The sequence below is a fragment of the Haplochromis burtoni genome, unplaced genomic scaffold (genome assembly GCF_018398535.1).
Source record: "Haplochromis burtoni strain Fernald_Lab_line unplaced genomic scaffold, NCSU_Asbu1 Contig_631, whole genome shotgun sequence".
NCBI lineage: Eukaryota > Metazoa > Chordata > Actinopteri > Cichliformes > Cichlidae > Haplochromis > Haplochromis burtoni.
Window position 1 is genome coordinate 100,898 of NW_024582992.1, and position 19,426 is coordinate 120,323.

The 19,426-nt window shown below is 42.1% G+C and overlaps 2 protein-coding genes and 1 long non-coding RNA gene across 5 annotated transcripts in view; 2 read left to right on the plus strand and 1 right to left on the minus strand.

The window, feature by feature from the left end:
• Positions 1 to 19,426, plus strand: part of LOC102295261 (NACHT, LRR and PYD domains-containing protein 12) — a 114,698-nt gene that overhangs the window by 40,907 nt on the left and 54,365 nt on the right.
• On the plus strand, positions 9,580 to 14,389 carry LOC121812515. Of its 2 annotated transcripts, none has more exons than XR_006053107.1 (5): positions 9,580 to 9,678; positions 11,503 to 11,618; positions 12,076 to 12,339; positions 12,490 to 13,135; positions 13,229 to 14,389. It is a non-coding gene; the product is annotated as an uncharacterized LOC121812515 (long non-coding RNA). The 2 variants fall into 2 exon arrangements; XR_006053108.1 differs by having other exon boundaries at positions 12,134 to 12,339; positions 13,229 to 14,388.
• On the minus strand, positions 10,629 to 17,477 carry LOC102296893 (NACHT, LRR and PYD domains-containing protein 1). 2 transcript variants are annotated; one of them, XM_042214944.1, is made up of 10 exons: positions 17,191 to 17,402; positions 16,763 to 16,936; positions 16,232 to 16,269; positions 13,883 to 13,953; positions 13,473 to 13,528; positions 12,473 to 12,687; positions 12,004 to 12,263; positions 11,532 to 11,651; positions 11,295 to 11,424; positions 10,629 to 11,194 (listed from the first exon to the last, which is right to left on the minus strand). In XM_042214944.1, exons 1-10 carry the CDS (start codon positions 17,385 to 17,387, stop codon positions 10,860 to 10,862), a joined length of 1,596 nt encoding a protein of 531 aa, XP_042070878.1. In that variant the 5' UTR covers positions 17,388 to 17,402; the 3' UTR covers positions 10,629 to 10,859. The 2 variants fall into 2 exon arrangements, with proteins under 2 accessions (XP_042070878.1, XP_042070879.1); XM_042214945.1 differs by having other exon boundaries at positions 11,077 to 11,205; positions 17,191 to 17,477.

Here is a 19,426-nt window from a genome sequence, read left to right on the forward strand (position 1 = left end):
AAAATCATGTTTAACAAGAAAACATTCCGTATTAAAACAGCTGTTTGGGGTTTCTGCTCTCTAATCTTCTGCATCAAGGTTATCAAAGACTGAACGATTTCAAGAACTTTAACTAATAATATATATTTTTCTTTTTTCAGATTAAAGAACTGCAGGTTGTCAAAGATCAGCTGTTCTTATCTGGTCTCAGCTCTTGCTAAGTCCAACTCCTCCCATCTGAGAGAGCTTGATGTGAGCCACAACAACACACTATTGGATTCAGGAGTGAAGCAGCTGTGTGGTTTTCTAGGGAGTCCACACTGTAGACTGGAAACTCTGAGGTCAGTCACCATGTTTTAGCTGTGCTGAGACAAATATGTGAAAGCTGTGCTGACATTAAACTGCAGACATGTGGCTGACATTATACTGAATCACAGTAAGAATCACAGCATGTGTAATAATTGCACACTTTCATTACCTTTATGCTTCTAAAAGGCATGCTGGGTAATAATAGCTACAGCTGTGAGAGGCGCAATTGCCACAGAACTCTCAAGAAAGGAAATGTGGAAAGGAGGGTCAAGAAAAGAGGCCAGAACTAAGCTCCACTGCAACAGAGGAACCGTCCTCTAGACATTTTTTGTTCTTAAACCTCATATTCTCAGATAGGATTGTATTGGAATATTCCTGAGAATTACAAAAGAAACTGAAAGTCTGGTACAAAATACAAAACTTCTAAAAATCCCTGAACTGAAGTCAGGGCTTTAAAAAAATGCCTAATTTTACTTAGTTTAAAATTAGTTTGACTAATTTATTACTGATAGTTATTTATTTTACTCGATAAAAAATGCAACACTCCCATACCCACCCGTCTGACAACGAGCCAGCTATAACAACAGCTGGCTATAAGCTAATGTTGTGCCAGACAATGCTCGACTTCAGTGTTCTAAAAACACACACTTTCCCACCAATAAACAGTTTGATTGCATTCTCACATCATATGAGTGTTTATTTGCTAATTCTCTTGTCCAAAATGTTTCATTCTGTAAATTCTCTTCCAAATTCAACCAGAAGGTTGGAAACTTGGAAATTTATAATACAACCAGTTTCTAAAGATGTAACAAGTGGTGGAGCTGCAGACTTTTTTGGTTTGACTGTTTCAACCTGCATCCTTTTGGTTTGAGTTGTTTGAAGTTTCTGTTTTCTGAATTTTTACATTTTGTAACGTCTTCAGCCCCAAAAAGATCCCAAAGCTTTGTCTGATAAACGTACCTATTTTATTCTTTATCCAGACTGGGGAACTGTGGTTTGTCAGAAATCAGCTGTGATTATCTGGCCTCAACTCTAAAGTCCAGACCCTCTCATCTAAGAGAACTTGACCTAAGTGGCAATAAAAATCTGCAGGATTCTGGAGTAGAGCAGCTGTGTGGTTTTCTGGAGAGCCCACACTGTCGACTGGAGACCCGAGCTGCATTCCGATTGGCCTGTCAGCACCTTTCAGCTGCTTCTGATATCCCATAGGCTAACCAAGCCCGATAGGACTCCTTCTGGTGGCTCCCTTCACCTCTGGTGTCCACCATTTGGTTCGGGGGTTTCTATCATGACAGGTACCAACCACCCTGGTGCCATGTGCACTTATGGACACCCTTATGTTCGGACATGGTGTCCGTTATGGACAAACTGTGGTCCACAGAAGTCCAATAACAAAACTCTGCTCAGGTTCAGATCTGGCAGGCCATTCCTCGTAATCACGCCTCTCCAGGTCTCACTATCATTGCCCAGATGAGCGGTGAAGTCTCCCCGTATGAATCCCCAGATTAAGCACCCTCAAGCACCCTGCCTAGGTACTCCAAGAAGGCTGGGTACTCTGAACTGTCATTTAGCGCATAAGCACAGGTGACAGTCAGCACCCATTCCCTAACCCAGGGGTCGGCAACCTGCGGCTCCGGAGCCGCATGCGGCTCTTTAGTCCTTATAGTGCGGCTCCGTGGTTTGGGAAAATAAATTAGAAGTATTTAGCTGAAGTGTATTTTATTTATGTTAGTTCTTTTTTAACTTGTAGTTCTAAATTGGAAGATTATTGTGATATTGAAATATAAAAATAAAATTATATTCTATTATTTTTTCATCGCTCAAAATAAGCGTCACACTCGCGGAAGCCGGTATACCCGCCGAAACGCCGTGCATTTATCGAGACTTTCAACCCCAGGTAGGCCAATTATGGATCTTCGGATCCACATTATGTCAGCAGCTCCACCGTGAACTATGTTAAAAACAAACACGCTCACGCCTCACAGATGACAGCTTACAGTCCTGCGTAAAGATGAAAGTGACTTTGCTGTGCGCAGAGGTTCGGGACCATGAATCTTATTGTAAACATATCACGGCAGACCCGACGATGTTTCCATGAGCACGCTTTTCAGCATCTCTTTATCGACCGCTTTTCACACACGGTTGCTGTACGCATACAGCCGGCTGTAGCTTTGCAGCTCACAGCCCGACACACACCAACACAACAGCAGAGCGCACAGACGTTAAGGCGGCGAGGCATGATTGCGGGTGCCGCTCAGGTGCGTCCGCCTCCCCTGCAGCAGCGCTGCAGACCACGCCCCGCCACACACAATAACCAGGTAAAATCATATTTAGGCAGAATTTTGCAAATATCTATTTTTCATCTTTTAGCAGCATAGTGCTTTTTTCCAATTATTTTTTAAAAGTCAGGTCAAGGCTCCAAAAGCCCAAAGGCAATATAAGGGTGGCGGCTCACAACAGTTTTTGTTTGCTGGATCATTTTAGTTCAGCTGGGTGTCTTTCCTTTTGTTATATTTCTTTAAGAGTTCAAAATGTGTTAATTACATAAATAAAATGTAATTTTCTCTGTAGCACTTCATGGATTTCATAAGCAACACACCTTAGTTGTTCACACAAAGCATAAAGGTAAAAAACAATATATACAGTGTTATCTTCATTTTAGATGTCAAAAAGTATTTGCGGCTCCCAGTGTTTTCTTTTGCGTGGAAACCGGGTCCAAATGGCTCTTTGGGTGTTAAAGGTTGCCGACCCCTGACCTAACCCAAAGTTGCAGAGATCAAACCCTCTCGTCCACCAGGAGAAACCGCAACATGCAGGCAGCAAGCTGAGGGGATACTAGGACACGCATCCCAGCCCGCTGCCTCTCACCAAGGGCACAACTTCAGACTGAGACAGAGTCCAGCCCCTCACCAGGAGTTTGGCTCCAGAGCCCAAGCCATGCATTGAGGTGAGCCCCACTATATCTAGTCAATATATCTCAACCTCATGCACTAACTCATGCTCCTTCCCCATCAGAGAGGTGACATTCCATGACCCAAGTCACTAGTTTTGGTAGCCACAGTTCCACAGTCTCACAGTGAGACACACTATTGATCATGTGGGTCTTTCATATGATGTTTGTGATAATAACATTATTTTCTTCTTTTCATCTTCTTTTTTCTTTTTAAAAAAACAACAACCACAAATTAAGAATCAGGCAGGATAATCTCCCACGTTAATTCTTCTCTCTCAACTAGAAATCATTTGCAGCAAATATCTGAAACACAGAAATACACTCCATATTTCCAGCTTATCATACTCTCTCCAGAATCCATCTTAAGAAAGTTACACTACAGTTTAAAGCAGAAACAGGATCTACTTAATTTACACTGTTGTATATATAATATGGCATCTCTGGGATAAAGAGATTAAAAATAAGTCCGTGGCAGTTCTCTTACTTTGTGTCCAAGGCTCTGGGTTCATTACTGAAGGCCAGTGGATCTGCTTTGGACTGCTTACTGTTACATTGTGAAGAGTCGGCGCCGTCCTTCTCATTTTCCACACAATTATTCATTTTCTACACTTTAGTATGAGAGGTGACTGTGAGCTCAGGGCCTTTGTTTGACCCCAAACTCTGAGCTGAGGGGAAACATCGAGTTTTCAGTTCCAGAAAAGCTGATCAGAGGTAGTTCAGGCCAGTGGTCACCCTGAAATAATGAAAAAAGCAGTGATCAGTGCAATACCATGAAAAAAAGCATCTGTCAGTTTAACTTTTGTGTGTGTCCACTACATAAATGAAACATAAATGAATGGGCAGGGTCTCAGGAGGACGCGAATGTGAGGGTTTTTCTTAAATCACAGGAAGGGAGAAAAGAACCATTTAGATGTTAGAGAGACTGATTTTTTTAATATGAGACACATTCAAACACTAAACTCTGAGACATTTGTCCTACATTTCAAAATGTTGCTCCAAATAATTGAATGACTATATTTCAATATGTGAACAAATAATGACAGAACACAGTGTCATTCAAAGCTATTGCACTCATGTTCATTCAAATATTCACGACATCTCCAGCGTAGGAACACCCATGGTCAATGGTAACTTTATTGTCCCCAGTGGGAAATTGATTTGCGGTATGTCCGCTATCGTGTAATGCTCAGAGGACGGTCTGAACATAATACAACAGAGGTTGTCTTCCACAGCACCTGCCTGTTATAAAAGTCCACAAGCTGGACCTTAGACCTCCCTGAAATCTGACCAGCCACTTTAACCAGGTTACTAAGTCTAGTCTTATTGGTCAAAGACAAATTACCATACCAAGTAGTAGAGGAGGGAGACAACAACCTTGTGGTGAACCAGTAGAGAAATTTAAAAAGTCTAAAATCAAACTAACGCGATTAAAATCAAGTTTAAATTGATTAAGAAATTTATCGGCTAAGAGGTGTGGCTGGATAGTATTAAAAGCTGAAGAACAATCGATAAATAAGAGCCGAGCATGAGCTTTGGCCCCATCCAGATGGTGGTATAAGAAATTTAATACTTTTATTAGTCATAATTGTTTCAAAAAGATTTTCCACCCTTTCTTTCATCAAGGACAAAGCTTTATGTAAACGGTGACATTGATCTGTGGGAATTCCCTCGGCAGATAAAACGGCCTCAAAGACACAGAGAGGAGCTCAATGTCAGGCAGACACACTTGTCTACGAACGGTCACGTTTTTACACCATTTCTGATTTATATACAAACACACCCCTCCTCCTTGCGATTTCTGGGTAGCTCCGGGGTCTCGATCCAAACGTATGGGAACCCCGAAGCCATTTAATTCCAGAGAACAATCAGGGTCAGAATCCTTGAGCCAAGTCTCTGTGAATGCCATTAGACATGCATCCCTGTAGTCACGTAAATGTGCGACATTCAAATGCAGTTCATCTAATTTACTCCTCAGAGACTGCACATTAGCCAGGATTATTGATGGTAAAGGAATACGGTTGTACCGTATTTGCTTCCGCAATCGCTGACGTAGGCCTCCCTTCTTACCCCGCTTCCTTGCTTTGACTCTGTTAAAAACAAAAGTGCCCCTGTGATTACTGGATAATCCAGAGCTGGAAAACACTGGAGGGTGAAAAGAGTCCAAAGACGGGCCTGTTCCACCGAAGATCCAGAAGAAACTCCCGTGAGTATGTAATGTTTGTGAGTGACAAAGACTTCAAACAACTGTCAGGATTGCCAATAAAAAAAAAACATTCCACAGAGCACAAGCCGATGCTTAAGGATTTCCTCGGGCTCAAAATCAGACAACAACGTAACTAAAAAAAAACCTGACAACTGGCAGACACAGACAACCTGCTGGAGCAGTGTCCCCTTTCAATCTATGACCAATCACGAAATGACAAATAATTCAAAGCTTCATAAAAATTAGTTTGATTATTTTTTATTTATCAAATAACAGTGATTTCTATAATAACGTACGGCAAACTCTTCTAAACCAAATGGATCAACTGAGCTCCTCCACACACATTATCTGAGGAACAGGTCATAGAGACCCATGAAGAGCAATTACAATATAAAACTATAACTATAACACCAGTGCTGCAAATAAGCTGAGAGCAACGAGACAGGAAGTAAAAGTAATGCTGCCAAAGATCATTCATCTTGTGAATGCACGATCATCACAGCAGTACTTTGCACAGTGAAGGATCAAAAAATGATTTGATCCTCTGCTGAATTTGTACGTTTGCTCACTAAGAAACGAACAGGTCAGACGTTTATGGGAGTTTTATTTTAATGGGCGAGAGACGAAAATGCACAAAAGATTTAAACTGATTTGCATTTCTCTGATTGAAATAAATATTTTGTCCACCAACAAAACATGACCTACTACTTCCCAGAATTTTGGCTTCTGCAGATTGACAGATTACAACTGGCCAATAAATCAATTACAGATACTCCTGATCTCCACTCTCACTGTACATAAAGCAGACCTGTCCACAGATTCAATTTCTTTCCTCTCCAACACCAAGGACAAGACCAAAAAGCCATCAAAGGAGGTCAGGGACAAGGCTGTAGACCTGCACAAGGCTGGGATGGGCTACAAAATCATCAGTAAGACCCTCGGTGAGAAGGGGACAACTGTTGGTGCCATTATTCTGAAATGGAAAAAAATATAGTGACCATCAATGGACCTCGGTCCGGAGCTCCGTGCAAGTCGTTGTGTGGTGGAGGAACCACACTACGTTGTAACAGATGGGAGGGAGTTTTTCTGGATGTTTGGTCGATATCATGTCTCTCTCCGTTGAAATGAAACTTCCACACAAATTAGAAACTGTTCATTTCTTTGTAAGTACAAAATCAGCTGCAGATCTAATAATTATTTCTCCCACTATACTGTACTGCTTGTGCTGCTGTTAAACTAACAGCTGAACATTAGAAATAAGTGAAACTTGAAACACATGTTGGTGTGTTCAGGTCTGACACAACATCCAGCATGTCAGTGGCAGAAAAAGGTAACAGACAACAACAAAGAAAATATACATTTCCTTACTTTTCTGTGCCAAGCTTAGATACCTGGAGCTGTCACCACGCCACATTCATGCAGGGTGACTTCTGCTTTGCTTTAGGTGCCGTACTGTCCCGAGCATTTTTCAGGCATAATATCAGAATCAGAATACCTTATTAATCCCTGAATTCATGTGTCAGTCATCCATAATAAACACACTGCATATCTGTGCACGTTTCTCTATCTAAAGTCAGGTTTGACCGGTTTGCTCTGACACATATTAGCTGTCTCACACAGACATGTAGAGAATCACCTTATTCCTGTCATGCTTCACTAACAGGTGAATGTCTGTTTATTTTCAGAGTTAATAAAGAATCTTGTTCCTCTCTGTCGGGATTATGGAAAGGTTTTAAGACTAATTTGAATAGTTTACATGTCTGTAAAATGCAGTTATTGGTCTTCACTGCAGTGTGGGTGAGGATTGCTTTAGCCGTTTGAAATCAGTCTTTGGTTTCTTTCTGTATGATGATGATGTGGCAAACGTATTTATTTTTTCTTCCCCTTATCATGTGGATTAAAATAGATTAAAAAAAATAACAGTTTTCCTAAAATGTATATGCAAAATTCTTTTTATGGCAAATGTTTTTCAATGTTTCGAAAAGACTGAGACACACGCTGATGCCTGCAGACTGATCCTGGAGGACATCCGTCAAAGACACAGTCTTCTGGATACTCCCCTGGGCTGAAGGATGCTTTGATCGAGGGACTACAGCTGGTGATGGAGCCAGAAGGCAGATTTTTCTTCGGCCGAGTCCCATTTTAATACTTTGCTATGGAGCATTTTAGTAATTTGCACCTCATCTTGTTGTAGTGTTGCATTAGAGATCCAGTAGCATAGTTTTTATCGCTGTGATATATTAAAGTTCAAAGAAGTGTGCATCACATGCTTTCAGTGTTGAGTCGAAATTCATGTTTGTAACTGTCCAACAATAAGAAAACAACATGGTTAGAGACGTCAAAAGTGCCTCGAACCAAAGACCTCTTTTCCTTCCATCTCCAGCTACACTTGAAAGTAATTTGTGCACCTGTGTGGTTGTTAGAAAGGCTTGTTTTCTACCAGCACCGCCGCATTCTTATTAAATGTCCTCAACTACATCTGTGATCGTTTTCACGTGCGCTCACAGAGAATGGAACAAAAGGCACCAACATCCAAAGAGGAGCAGAAGCAATGACAGGATCTGCTGTCTGTGAAGCCTTTTTAAATCTAAAGTCACATCAGTTTATCCCACCATGGGAAATAACCCCAGAAGGCCCTTTAAACAACCCGAGGTGCACCTAAAAGCACCGTGAATCGTAAATAACCATATAGGTGCGCAAAAATATTTCCAGGGTAGCCGGCGTGAACTTGGTGATTCGAAAGCGGTAAGTGGGGCTAACCGGAGGCGCTTTCACCACGCCACAAACGAAAAAACAAGTCAGATTATCAAACCGGAAATAGCCGGCGTGTTTATGGTTTATGCTTTTATAGGAGCCGGTGTACGTGGAGAAGACACGGCCATGTGCTAAGCGGTCTTATGTGGAAACAAGGTGAACGTCGTTCTGTGTAGCGCGACCAGTTTACACCTGAGAGACGAGCCTCCTGGGCGGTTGCTATGGTGATGGAGTCAGATAAACAGACTCCAGCTGTAAACCAGTGTCACCGCCCGCACGATCTGATATCGTCGTGTTGGTGTTGTTGCAGGATCAACACTGCAAGTGACCAATCAGAATGTTGTGACGTAATGCCCTGGCGACTTCTGGAAAAACCGCCGTAAAACAAAAAACTGTACTTAAGCTGCGAGAAACCGCCTCTGTCCGCCGATCAACCGGACCCTAACCCTTTAATAAACGCTAAGCAGAATTGATATTGTCCTTGCAACATTGGAATTTCATAAATGCACGAATGGCTTGGCGCACCAAAGAATAACGTCACAACAATGTGATTGGTCACTTGCAATGTTGATCCTGCAACAACATTTACTATGTTGTTCCAGGAACAACACCAGCACGACGATATCAGATCACCAGTGTAGATATCGATACAGGAGTCGTGTCCCACAAATCCCGCTCACCCCCCCAGGAAGTGATTAAAACACGCAGTGTTTAAAAAACTTTTCAACAAGTCAAACACAGTTTCAGGCTCACTCTGATCTGTTTCACCCACCCTTCACCGAGTCACGCAGGCTTTAAAGACGGAGTAAAACACTGTGATAAGAAGCGCAGGAGAAAGCTGAAGTAACACTCACCCCGCTCAGGCTCGACGTTCCTGCTTCCTGCGCCCTCACACTGCCCCATCAGCGGCTGCTTTCTCCTCCCCCTCCGTTTACAGGAAATCAGCTGGATTTCGGCAGGCGTGAGATACGGGAACTTTAAAAACTTCTGCACAAGAAACATTCCCCCCAAGACTGAAGATATTTATTAAAGAAATGTAAATCCTGCAAACAAACTTCAACACGGGATTCAAAGCTCCTGTCACGCAGGTTTTTACTGGTTTTACTTCAACCTAAAGCATCAGTGGTGAACCAGCGTGAAACATCACAAACACAGAGTCGCGATGATAATGATAGTACAGACGAACATCAGCAGGCTGTATGTTTAAAGTTACTTTAAAGGTGTGTATGACATTAAATGCGTGGAAAGGATCCACACACAGTGTTTTATCTCACCCATCCTTCGTGTCCAAACCTGACAGGTACATTTCCCCATCTTTACTTTGAGTTTCTATTTCAAGTCATGTCCTGTCTTATTTTGTAATCCTCTGTACTTTCCACATTTTCACTTCCTCTTATCTCTAACTTTGTCTCATTTTCATCACCGTCATGTCGTTCTCGCGTGTCGTGTAGGCTTGGCAGTGGTCAGATCATCTGTGAAGGTAAACATGTTTAAAATGTGAGCGAGTTGTGATGAGAGAGCTTTTATTACAGTCGAACCTTTCTTAGTTTATAGTCCTCTTCACTTCCTGAGTGACCTGACCCACAGAAACAGGCCAGTTTCACAGCATGAGCTGGTGTGCGCCTGGAAAGATGATTTCTGGGGCTTTTCCTCGCCCGGGTTGTTTGTCTCACAGACTCTCTGTCAAAGTATGCACTGGCAGCCTTACATAAACCTTCTGGGTGTCTCTTGTGTCCGGCATTTATTCCTGTTTCCTGTCATTTGCATCGCCACAGTTGGGTGGCAGGCTGAGGTATGTAGTGTTAGCAGAGGCTAATGAAGCTGCAGCAGTACTCTGGACAATCAGCACCTTCAGTGCCCCCCTGCCACATTTACATTGCTATACATAGTTTATTGTTCTAAATGTCTCACATGTTCTGTCATATTTCCAACTCTTCTCTCTGTATTTAACAACTTCTGTCTGAAATCCTTCCACAGTCTGACTCCTGGTTTGTTTTCACACCAAACTTCACCTTTATTAGCTTTTACATCCATATCTTTCTTTTCTTTACGTGACACAGAGATGAAAGAGTCGTCTCTCACTGCAGCTTATTTTTATCTGCCATCATCAACCTCATTCACATCTCTCACACGCTCAACAGTAATTATTTACAATATTAACAGAAATGCCACCCACCTGCCCTGAAGCTACTGGGATAAAACAAAAGCCATCTTCATGCTACAGACCTCTGGTCTTTTGTGTCACACATGCTCTTCCCTGTCAACTTTTGTATGTGTGATACAGGAAGTCAGAGGAAACTGACTGAAGACTTTTAGAGGAAATTTAATGGCTTCATTTATTAGCAGAGAGGAAGGAAACATGAATCTGTGTGATTACCAAACTGTGGTGATTTTAATCACATAAGGAACACTTAAGACAGATGGTTACTAATACTAATGCAAAGTAAACACATAACAGCCAAAATTTGTACAAAATAATTAGAATAATTTCACAGTAACATTAATTTGATTGATTCAGATGATCAAGACTGAAAAAAATAAACTTGCAGAGTTGATCCAGAATCCTTCAAACCACCAAAGTTTGAAGACAAAGTCCTTCCCTTACAAAATAAAGCACCTTGAAATTGTTGTTGTTAATCTGAGTACTTGACTATATGAGAATCAGTCCATTGGCACGAGCACTCTGAAAAGGGTTGGGTCCACCTCTTTGAGAACATCGAGCAGATGTCTGCAGGCGTCATTTCCTTTTCGGCTCACGGTGTCGATTATGCATCGCACTTTATTTGCTCTGCTTTTTGTCTCACATGTCCCAGACTCCATCTCTCCAGCAATTATAATTTGACGCTCGAGGAGTTTATCTACAATTTTGTCTAAACCCTCTGCAGACACTCTTTCAATAAACTCTGAGCGGATTAGCAGCAGCTTATCCTCATCTTTTTTTGTTTTGTGGTGTGCGCTGTCCTCTGGTGAGACTCGGTCCTTTTCTGGGACAAACACTAAAAAGAGACTTAAATATGATTTCAGTTGAACGTTTGTAAAATATCCTTGTAGCAGAAATTTATACAGTCATTTCTGCTGCTGCAGTGGAACTTTTACCATCACGACGCCAGGCTTCATTTCCATCTTGGTCCTTGACTATCAGAGTCACAACCTCCAGGTTTGCAGTCAGGAAAACCTCAAATGTTGGATAGTAATTCGGTCCAAGCTTGTTCCGAAACTCTGCGTGCTGAAAGCCAACAAGAATCTGCGGTTTTAATAGGGACTGATAGAAAACTGCTTATTTTATATCTGACTTTATTTTCAGGGGCATTTTATTCACGACTGTTGGCTCACGTTCGGCTGGATCTTCAGGCCCTCGGGTTCACAGTGGACACTGTAACGCTGACCGATGTGAAGCACGCAGTCTGAAGACGTCTCAATGTATGTAGCATCATTGCCTTGTTGCTTTTTAACCTCAGTGGTAGGATATAACATGATGTTAATGTTCATATGTTGATCTGTTTATCTATAGAAATCATTTATAATTATCAAGTGTTGACTAAAGTGTGGAACAAATGATGCAGTGCAGTCGGTAAACCCAGGTTTACTTTGTCAGTAGTGGGAGAGATAACTATGCAATCAACTCTGGATTGTTACTGAAGTCAAGAATAAAGCGCTGTGATTGGTCAGTGAGAGTGAGAGTCTGCAGTCGGAGAAGCTTGACTCTGTGCTTCTACTAACCAATGAATAAAGCCCAGGGTGTCTGCCCCCTACTAGAAGCATCAGAAATCTGCAGAGTGAGACCGCCTGAGTGCTCTATGCTTACCTCTGACAGATGGATTCTTTCATGCAGGAGAAACACGTTGATTTTTAGAGGCACTGTGTCTTTAAATCGCAGGAACAGCAGAACCTGGCCTGCTTCTGGGATTTTAAAGGACTTTTTAACAAAATTCCAGATAAGGCCAAAGGCAGAGAGGTGGGAGACGTTCACAATCACATGCGTGTCGGTGATCCTCATCGGTTTCAAGATGCTTATCCCATCATCAAAGACGTGCGCGACAGACAGCAGGCCATCAACACACAACGCTGTGAAGGCAAAGAGCTGCTGCACTATTTCCTGCTCGGGGATTCATCCTGCACCATTTACTTTTCAACACTTCAGGTAGTTCAAACTAATCACTGTTATCTACAAGTTAGATGCTACCCATTTATTGATGTGTGCAACAACAATCATAATAAAGTGCTTGTTTTGATACTGAACACAATTCATCTCATCATCGCAGCACGGTGCTCACCCTCCTTTGTTTCACAGTGTGGCAGGTGGAGCTGACGGACTGCGTCCTCAGAGCACGTGATGTTAAACAGCGGCCCTGCAGCTGTTTTTCCAGCTTGTTGAAGGAGGCTCTCATCCCATTGGACATTCCAGTACAGCAGCTCCGCCTTCTGAGCCATAACAAACACCAGTCTGGTCAGAGTACACTGGAACACACCTGGACCAGGACACCTGAACCTGTAGAAGATGAAACGGTTAAACTAGAATCTAAAAGAAAGAAACCAACGAGAACATCTGAAGCTTCTGTTTGAGTCCAAACTGTCACATCCACCAAAGTGAGGGGATGCTACATCTGTAACTCTGCTGCTTTGGCTCTAAAGCCAAAGCAGGTTATTAATTCTACTTGTGGTTTGGGATATCTCAGGGTTTGAGTCACATGTCACATAATTAGAACACGGTTGTGGTTAGTCATCCCGGAGGCTTCAGCCTCTTTCTGGACTGATAGTAACCTGCCATCGCTGTATTTGAGTTTTATATTATCAGAACACCTCAAATCACACAGAACCCAGATGAACCCTGTCATCTCTAACACAGCCAGGCATCTGTGGAGGCAGCTGTTACTGGAGCTGGAGGGCCAAGTGAAGGTCCTGCCTGAAGTCTGACATCATCTCTGTCTGTCACTGAGGTGAGGGACGTCACCTGTCTGATCAGTTCCTTCATCACTGATAGTGCAAACTAGAGCTGAATAACTGAGATGCAACTGTGCTGCTCCCATCAGAAACTGACGCTCCAGATGATCTTTCAGTGGAAATGATGTCTGAGTGAGATGGACAAAGGAAAACACAGAGGGAGAGAAAAGCAAAGTACACAACGTCTCATATATTAGACATCGATGGAGAGGAGGAGGTAATTTACTATGTCACACCTCCAGGTGTCTAATACAAATCAGGTCACATCAGAGCATGTGTGACATCATTCTAATGTGGAGGTGAAAGCAGTGACAGCTGTGGTTTTATTATCACCTGTGGGAGATTTGTGTGGATTCAGGTTGTACTTCAGGTGTGAAGCTTGATGGAGGCTGGAAATCAGAACAACACCAGCTGTTTAAAGCAGCAACAAACCAGTAAGTGAAGAAACTACACAACGTACACATCAGCAGTTATATGTACGTACTTTCAAAACTGGCAGTAAAATAGTGGGACTAAAAACAATGAAAACATGGAGCCATGCAGGATAAAGCTTAAAGCATCCTGATAACGTACAATTAATCAGTGTTGCAGTGCAGGTAAATTCAACACGTGGAGTTAGTTTCTGTCCTGAAGCCTCCTTCTTTGTTCCATCAGACAAAGTTTAGACTACTACCATGAAAAAGTGCCGAGATTAACAGTCATTACATGTGTAAATGATAAGGATCCGCTTGCTTTTGTCTCACCTCAATTGGCTCTATGTCATCCTCAGATAAATCAGCTAAAGGGTTTATATCCAATGTTTGTTCAGAGTCACCTGATGAGAGACAGACAGCAGAACAGTTCAGGATTCCCTGGAACACTTTTCGTCAGAGCTGACTGCAGACGTCCAAAGTGTACACTCAGAAATATTTTGCTAGAAATCAAAGCTGATTTGTGTCTGAATAATTTAATCCAGATCTGAAAACATGCTACCATTTTCAGCTGCACCACAGATAAACTTTTATAGAGCAATGTTTCCCAACCTTTGGGAGCCACAGCACATATTTCACATTAGAAAGAAATCACAAACAAAAATGTCACAAAAAGCATATTGATAGTTTTTCCCTGCACACCAGTTATAGTGGAATTTGCTTGGTTTGTCCCCAGTACACCTTCTTTGCTTCTGACCACTAATCGTGCTAGGGCTTTCATGTGGTCAGACTGCCTACTTTTTCTTTTCAGATATTTATCTATTAATATTACACGCTGCATCGTCTCACAGCATGACTATTATGTAATTTCTTCTTCATCTTCTTTTGTTTTACCTGCCACTGCTCTACTCCCTCTACACTTCAGACTGTGTGGCCACCCACGGCTCCAACACCATTGTGAAGTTTGCTGACGACACAGTGGTGTTGGGTGCCATCTCCAACAACGATGAGGCGGCCTACATGGATGAAGTGAAGAATCTGGCATCGTGGTGCCAGGACAACCACCTCCAGCTGAACGTCGGCAAGACCAAGGAGCTGGTGGTGGACTTCAGAAGGGGTCAGCACAGAGACTACAAGCCCATTATCATCAATGGAGCTCCAGTGGAGAGGGTGCAGTCCTTCAAGTATCTTGGTGTCCACATCTCCTCAGACCTGACATGGGCTGCCCACATTCAGGTCCAGACCAAAAAGGCTAGGCAGCGCCTGTATCACCTACGACAACTGAGGAAGTTCAGGGTCTCTCCAAAGATCCTCAGGATTTTCTATACAGGCGCTGTGGAGAGCATCCTCACACAGAACATGACATCGTGGTTTGGGAACAGCTGTGTGAAGGACCAAAAAGCTCTCCAGAGAGTGATCCGTACAGCAGAACGCTGCTGCAGGATTGCTCTCCCCCCACTTCAGGACACCTACACCAGGAGATGCCGGACTAGAGCAGCGCAGATACTGAAGGACCCGTCCCATCCTGGCAACAAACTGTTCCAACTTCTGCAATCTGGTAGAAGGTTCCGCATCTTCCGGGCAAGGACAGAGAGACTCAAGAGGAGCTTCTATCCCCAAATATATATATATATATATATATATATATATATATATATATAGTTAAGTATATATAGTTATAGTGATATATATATAATAATATATAATATAGATACATAATATTAGTATATAATATTATATATATATTATATTAATTAGTAATATATGAGAAGCTCCTCTTGAGGATATAATATATATATATATATTAGTGATGTTCTTCCTCTACTACCCCCCCCCCCCCATTTTAGCGTGTCAGGTTACATTTTACTGTGTGTTATACTTGTATAACTATGCATGTGACAAATAAAGAGCCTTGAACCTTGAACCATTTAATTAGAGCAAGCAGTTGTACTGCCCTCTGTAGCTGAATGTGCGTATCACTCATCTATTTTCAAAAGATAACAATAACTCTATAAGGAGAGCACTCTTCAAAGCGCACAGTCACAAAGGGGCTTCACCGGTTGGTTGAAAACACATTAAAGAGGTGTGCATATCCCAACATACAAAGTTGCACTCGTGCATTCTCAATAAATATTTGCATAGAAACATTTGCTGTGATCCAATGATGGGGTGTGCAAGAAACAGCCTGCATACTCAGTCGACCTCACGGGATGATGCAGGAAGGCTGTTTCAAAGTTTATGCGCTGAACTCGAAATATGAGAGTGGAAGTGTCAAAAGGTTCTGATGCAGTGAAGCTGCTGGGTTAGTGTCTGATATCAGCTATGAGCTTCTCCACGTCCAGCGTTTGAGTGCAGCCGGCTAAGAAAAGATATCTAGGAGGAGTTCAGGAGTCCCGAGTAGTAACCTTCTAACTATTATGATTTCTAAAACATGAAATATACCTGTTCATCATCAAATTGCAATTTTGAATTTTAAGATGTTTAAGATGTTAAAATGTTTTATGGCCTTTTTATTTAAACCTTGTAGCATTTTAGCATGTTTGAAATACATTTTTCAAATATTTTCCACACCTCCATACAACATAATTTATAGGATTTCTTTGTTAAAATAAGCACACAGTCATATACATATTTGATGCTGTTAATAAAATATTGGTGAATAGGAGACATGTCAGTACTCACAGTCGTTTTCATTGGAAGGTTCAATCATCCTGTCAACCCTGCAGATACAAACAGAAGAGTTTGAGTAGAATAATCCATCTTTGCTTGAAGCTTCAGATCAGCTTTATTAATTTTTAAAAAAAATGACATTTAAAAATTAATTTTTTTTCTCTCCAGTCAGAAAGTTCTGCACAAAGGAGATCTTTGGTTTGTTGGGTTGCTCTACAATTTTATAGGATCTTTATCTAAACACAGCAACAACAACAAATACTGAATATTTATTAAATCACATTTTTGAAATTGGTTCAGCTGAACTTAAAAATATGGACTTGAAGCTTGATTTGTCAGATCTGACCAGACTGACAAAAGACTAAAACTAAACTCATTTTCTGTTCTTGTTTTTCTTAATTTCAGGTAAAGTATTAAACAATATCATTTCAATGAGTTTTTTCTAAAGTCAACTTTTTATTTTTATTTTAGTCAAACATTTTTTACATCTACTTTCAGCTTAGTGTTATTTAACTAAAAAAAAAACTGCGACCCTCTACTGACCCCAGAGTCTCCAGTCTCCACTGTGGATTCTCCACAAGCTCAGACAGCTGCTTCAGATCCGATTCCTGCAGGTTGTTTCCTCTCAGGCGCAGCTCGCTCAGATAGGACGGGCTGGACTTTAGCGCTGAAGCCAGATACTCACAGCTGATCTCTGACAGACCACAATACTCCAGTCTAAGTAAAAAGCAAAAGATTTAAGGTTATTGTACAAACTTATTCTTGAAATCATATAGTTTTGTTTATTGTTTACTTTTATTAAACATGCCTGTGGCCACAGATTGACATGGTTTTATCCTTTTAGAGCCAACCTTTTTATCTCCAGCTTTAACAATTAAGACTCCATTATGAAGAACCACAGTGTGGGTCAGTATATCAGTCTAATGTCTGCAGGTCAGTGGAAAACAAAACTTGAAAACATGGTGACTGACCTCAGAGTTTCCAGTCTGCACTGTGGACTCTCCAGAAAACCACACAAACGCTCCACTCCTAAATCCTGCAGTTTGTAGTTGGAGCTCAGGTCCAGCTCTCTAAGAAAGGAGGGGTTGGACTTCAGAGCTGACACCAGAAATCTGCAGCTGTGTTCACACAAGCTGCAGTCCTCCAGTCTGAATAAAACAAAATACATTTGTAAGCTCAAAAGTTTCTGCTTGAAATTGTTCAGTTTTTCATCGTTCAGAGGGAGAACAGAAAAATGGTTATTAAATGAAAACAACTGCAAATGAATACCTGTCAGATAAAACTAATAAGTCATTAATTTCAAATCCTTAACCATTGTTTTTTGAAAGAATTTATTGTAGATGAAGTGTTTTTTTACATTAATATTTCTTTTTCATGCAAGTTGTAATAACTCTGATCTTAGATATAATTAATATGTCTGTGAAGGTTCTCAGTCATCCTGGTCATCGTAGCAAAGGAGCTTGCAAAGAAAAGCGTCTGGACTTCTTTAAGTTACTTGAAGACGTTTCACCTCTCATCCGAGAAGCTTCTTCAGTTCTAAGGTCAAATGGTGGAGAGTCCCAGATATAAGCCTAGTGGGAGTAACCCCCCACAGAGGGACAAAAGGACCCCCTGATGATCCTCTAATCGCCTGAGCCAAGGTGTGAAACTGGGTGTGGGTCCCAATCAGCCAGAGTTTCGGGTGAGTTCATTGTGAAACCTGGCCCCACCTTATCATGCGAATTCCTGAGATCAGATGGCCCAGGATGTGAGTGGGTTCACTGCATCTTAAGGATAAAGGACTCTTTCGAGGATGCCAATGTTCACATTTTGGACAGAGAGGACAGATGGTTTGAAAGAGGAGTGAAAGAAGCATCTATGTCCACTGTGAGCGACCATCTTTGAACAGAGGCGGGGTTTACGACACCAACTCTCTGCCATCTATAATCCAGTTTTGAGATCCTCCCCAGACGCCTTAACGCCCACTCACATCCTGGGCCATCTGACCTCAGGAATTCGCATGATAAGGTGGGGCCAGGTTTCACAATGAGCTCACCCGAAACCCTGGCTGATTGGGACCCACACCCAGTTTCACACCTTGGCTCAGGCGATTAGAGGATCATCAGGGGGTCCTTTTGTCCCTCTGTGGGGGGAAACTCCCACTAGGTTTATATCTGGGACTCTCCACCATTTGACCTTAGAACTGAAGAAGCTTCTCGGATGAGAGGTGAAACGTCTTCAAGCAACTTAAAGAAGTCCAGACGCTTTTCTTTGCAAGCTCCTTTGACTACGATGACCTGGATGACTGAGAACCTTCACAGACACTCCTTGTGTATATTTGCCTGTGGAACTAACTGTTGCATTCTGTGTGTAGATATCCCCCTTCTGGACCAGATTACGGACCCTGCATGAGTGGAGTTTTGGAGCGAGTGCGGCTGAAAAGGAGTGAGTGAGTGTGTGTGGAGGAGCTCTGGCGGTGACTGTGCTGAAGAGGAAGCGTGTGTGTGGATTGCCCCCTCTCCCTGGAGCCCTGGATCCAACTCAAAGTATAGCACTAAAGGGTGTGTTCCCTGTTGTAAATAAATTGTCTTATTTTATTTGCAAAGACCTCTGTCTGCGCGTGAGTCTGTCCAGTACTTATGACACACCTCTTGAACAAAAACATTTTTGGTTCATTTCTGGTATCTTTTGTTCATCCCACGTCTCAGTTTATTATTCTTTTGTGTTTGCATTAATAGACCACTGTAGACTATTATTCTGGCCTAGAGTGACTAAGGTTAAGGGGTGTCCAAATTCATAGGCTGCGTCCTCCTGAGGACCCAGCCCACGTAGACCGCTGGAAGTAAACTGGTGGGCCACGAAGGACACACCCGACCCATCCTTCAAATTCGGTGAAAATGAGGACGCATTGGTCAGCTGCATTCGGAGGAGTCTACAATTTTGGACAGCCTTCGTCGCGTCGCTGTGACGTAATCGGCCTACAAATGCGGCCTCAGGAGGATGCAGCCCATGAATTTGGACATCCCCTTGTCCTCATCATCTTTGAACTCCAACAGAGACAGATGTTGTCTAAAACTGTAGCTAGAAAGGTACAGAGGGTACATCAATGTCAACAGCATTGTCTGAATCTGATTTAAAGCATCAACATGCTACAGTGACTGAAGATCCTCGGCTTTACCCTTATAACATTGGATATTATGTTGCATCACAACTGTGTCTGACCTCAAA

Bases quoted from the DNA above. Each gene is read 5' to 3' on its own strand.
- LOC102296893 (XM_042214944.1), bottom strand. From the start codon at position 17,387: ATGTATTTTGTTTTATTCAGACTGGAGGACTGCAGCTTGTGTGAACAC. The intron at 16,270-16,762 runs GTCAGTAGAGGG...TTGTATCTGCAG, and splicing joins TGGAGACTGGAGACTCTGGG to GGTTGACAGGATGATTGAAC. The intron at 13,529-13,882 runs GTGAGACAAAAG...TCTGATTTCCAG, and splicing joins ATGACATAGAGCCAATTGAG to CCTCCATCAAGCTTCACACC.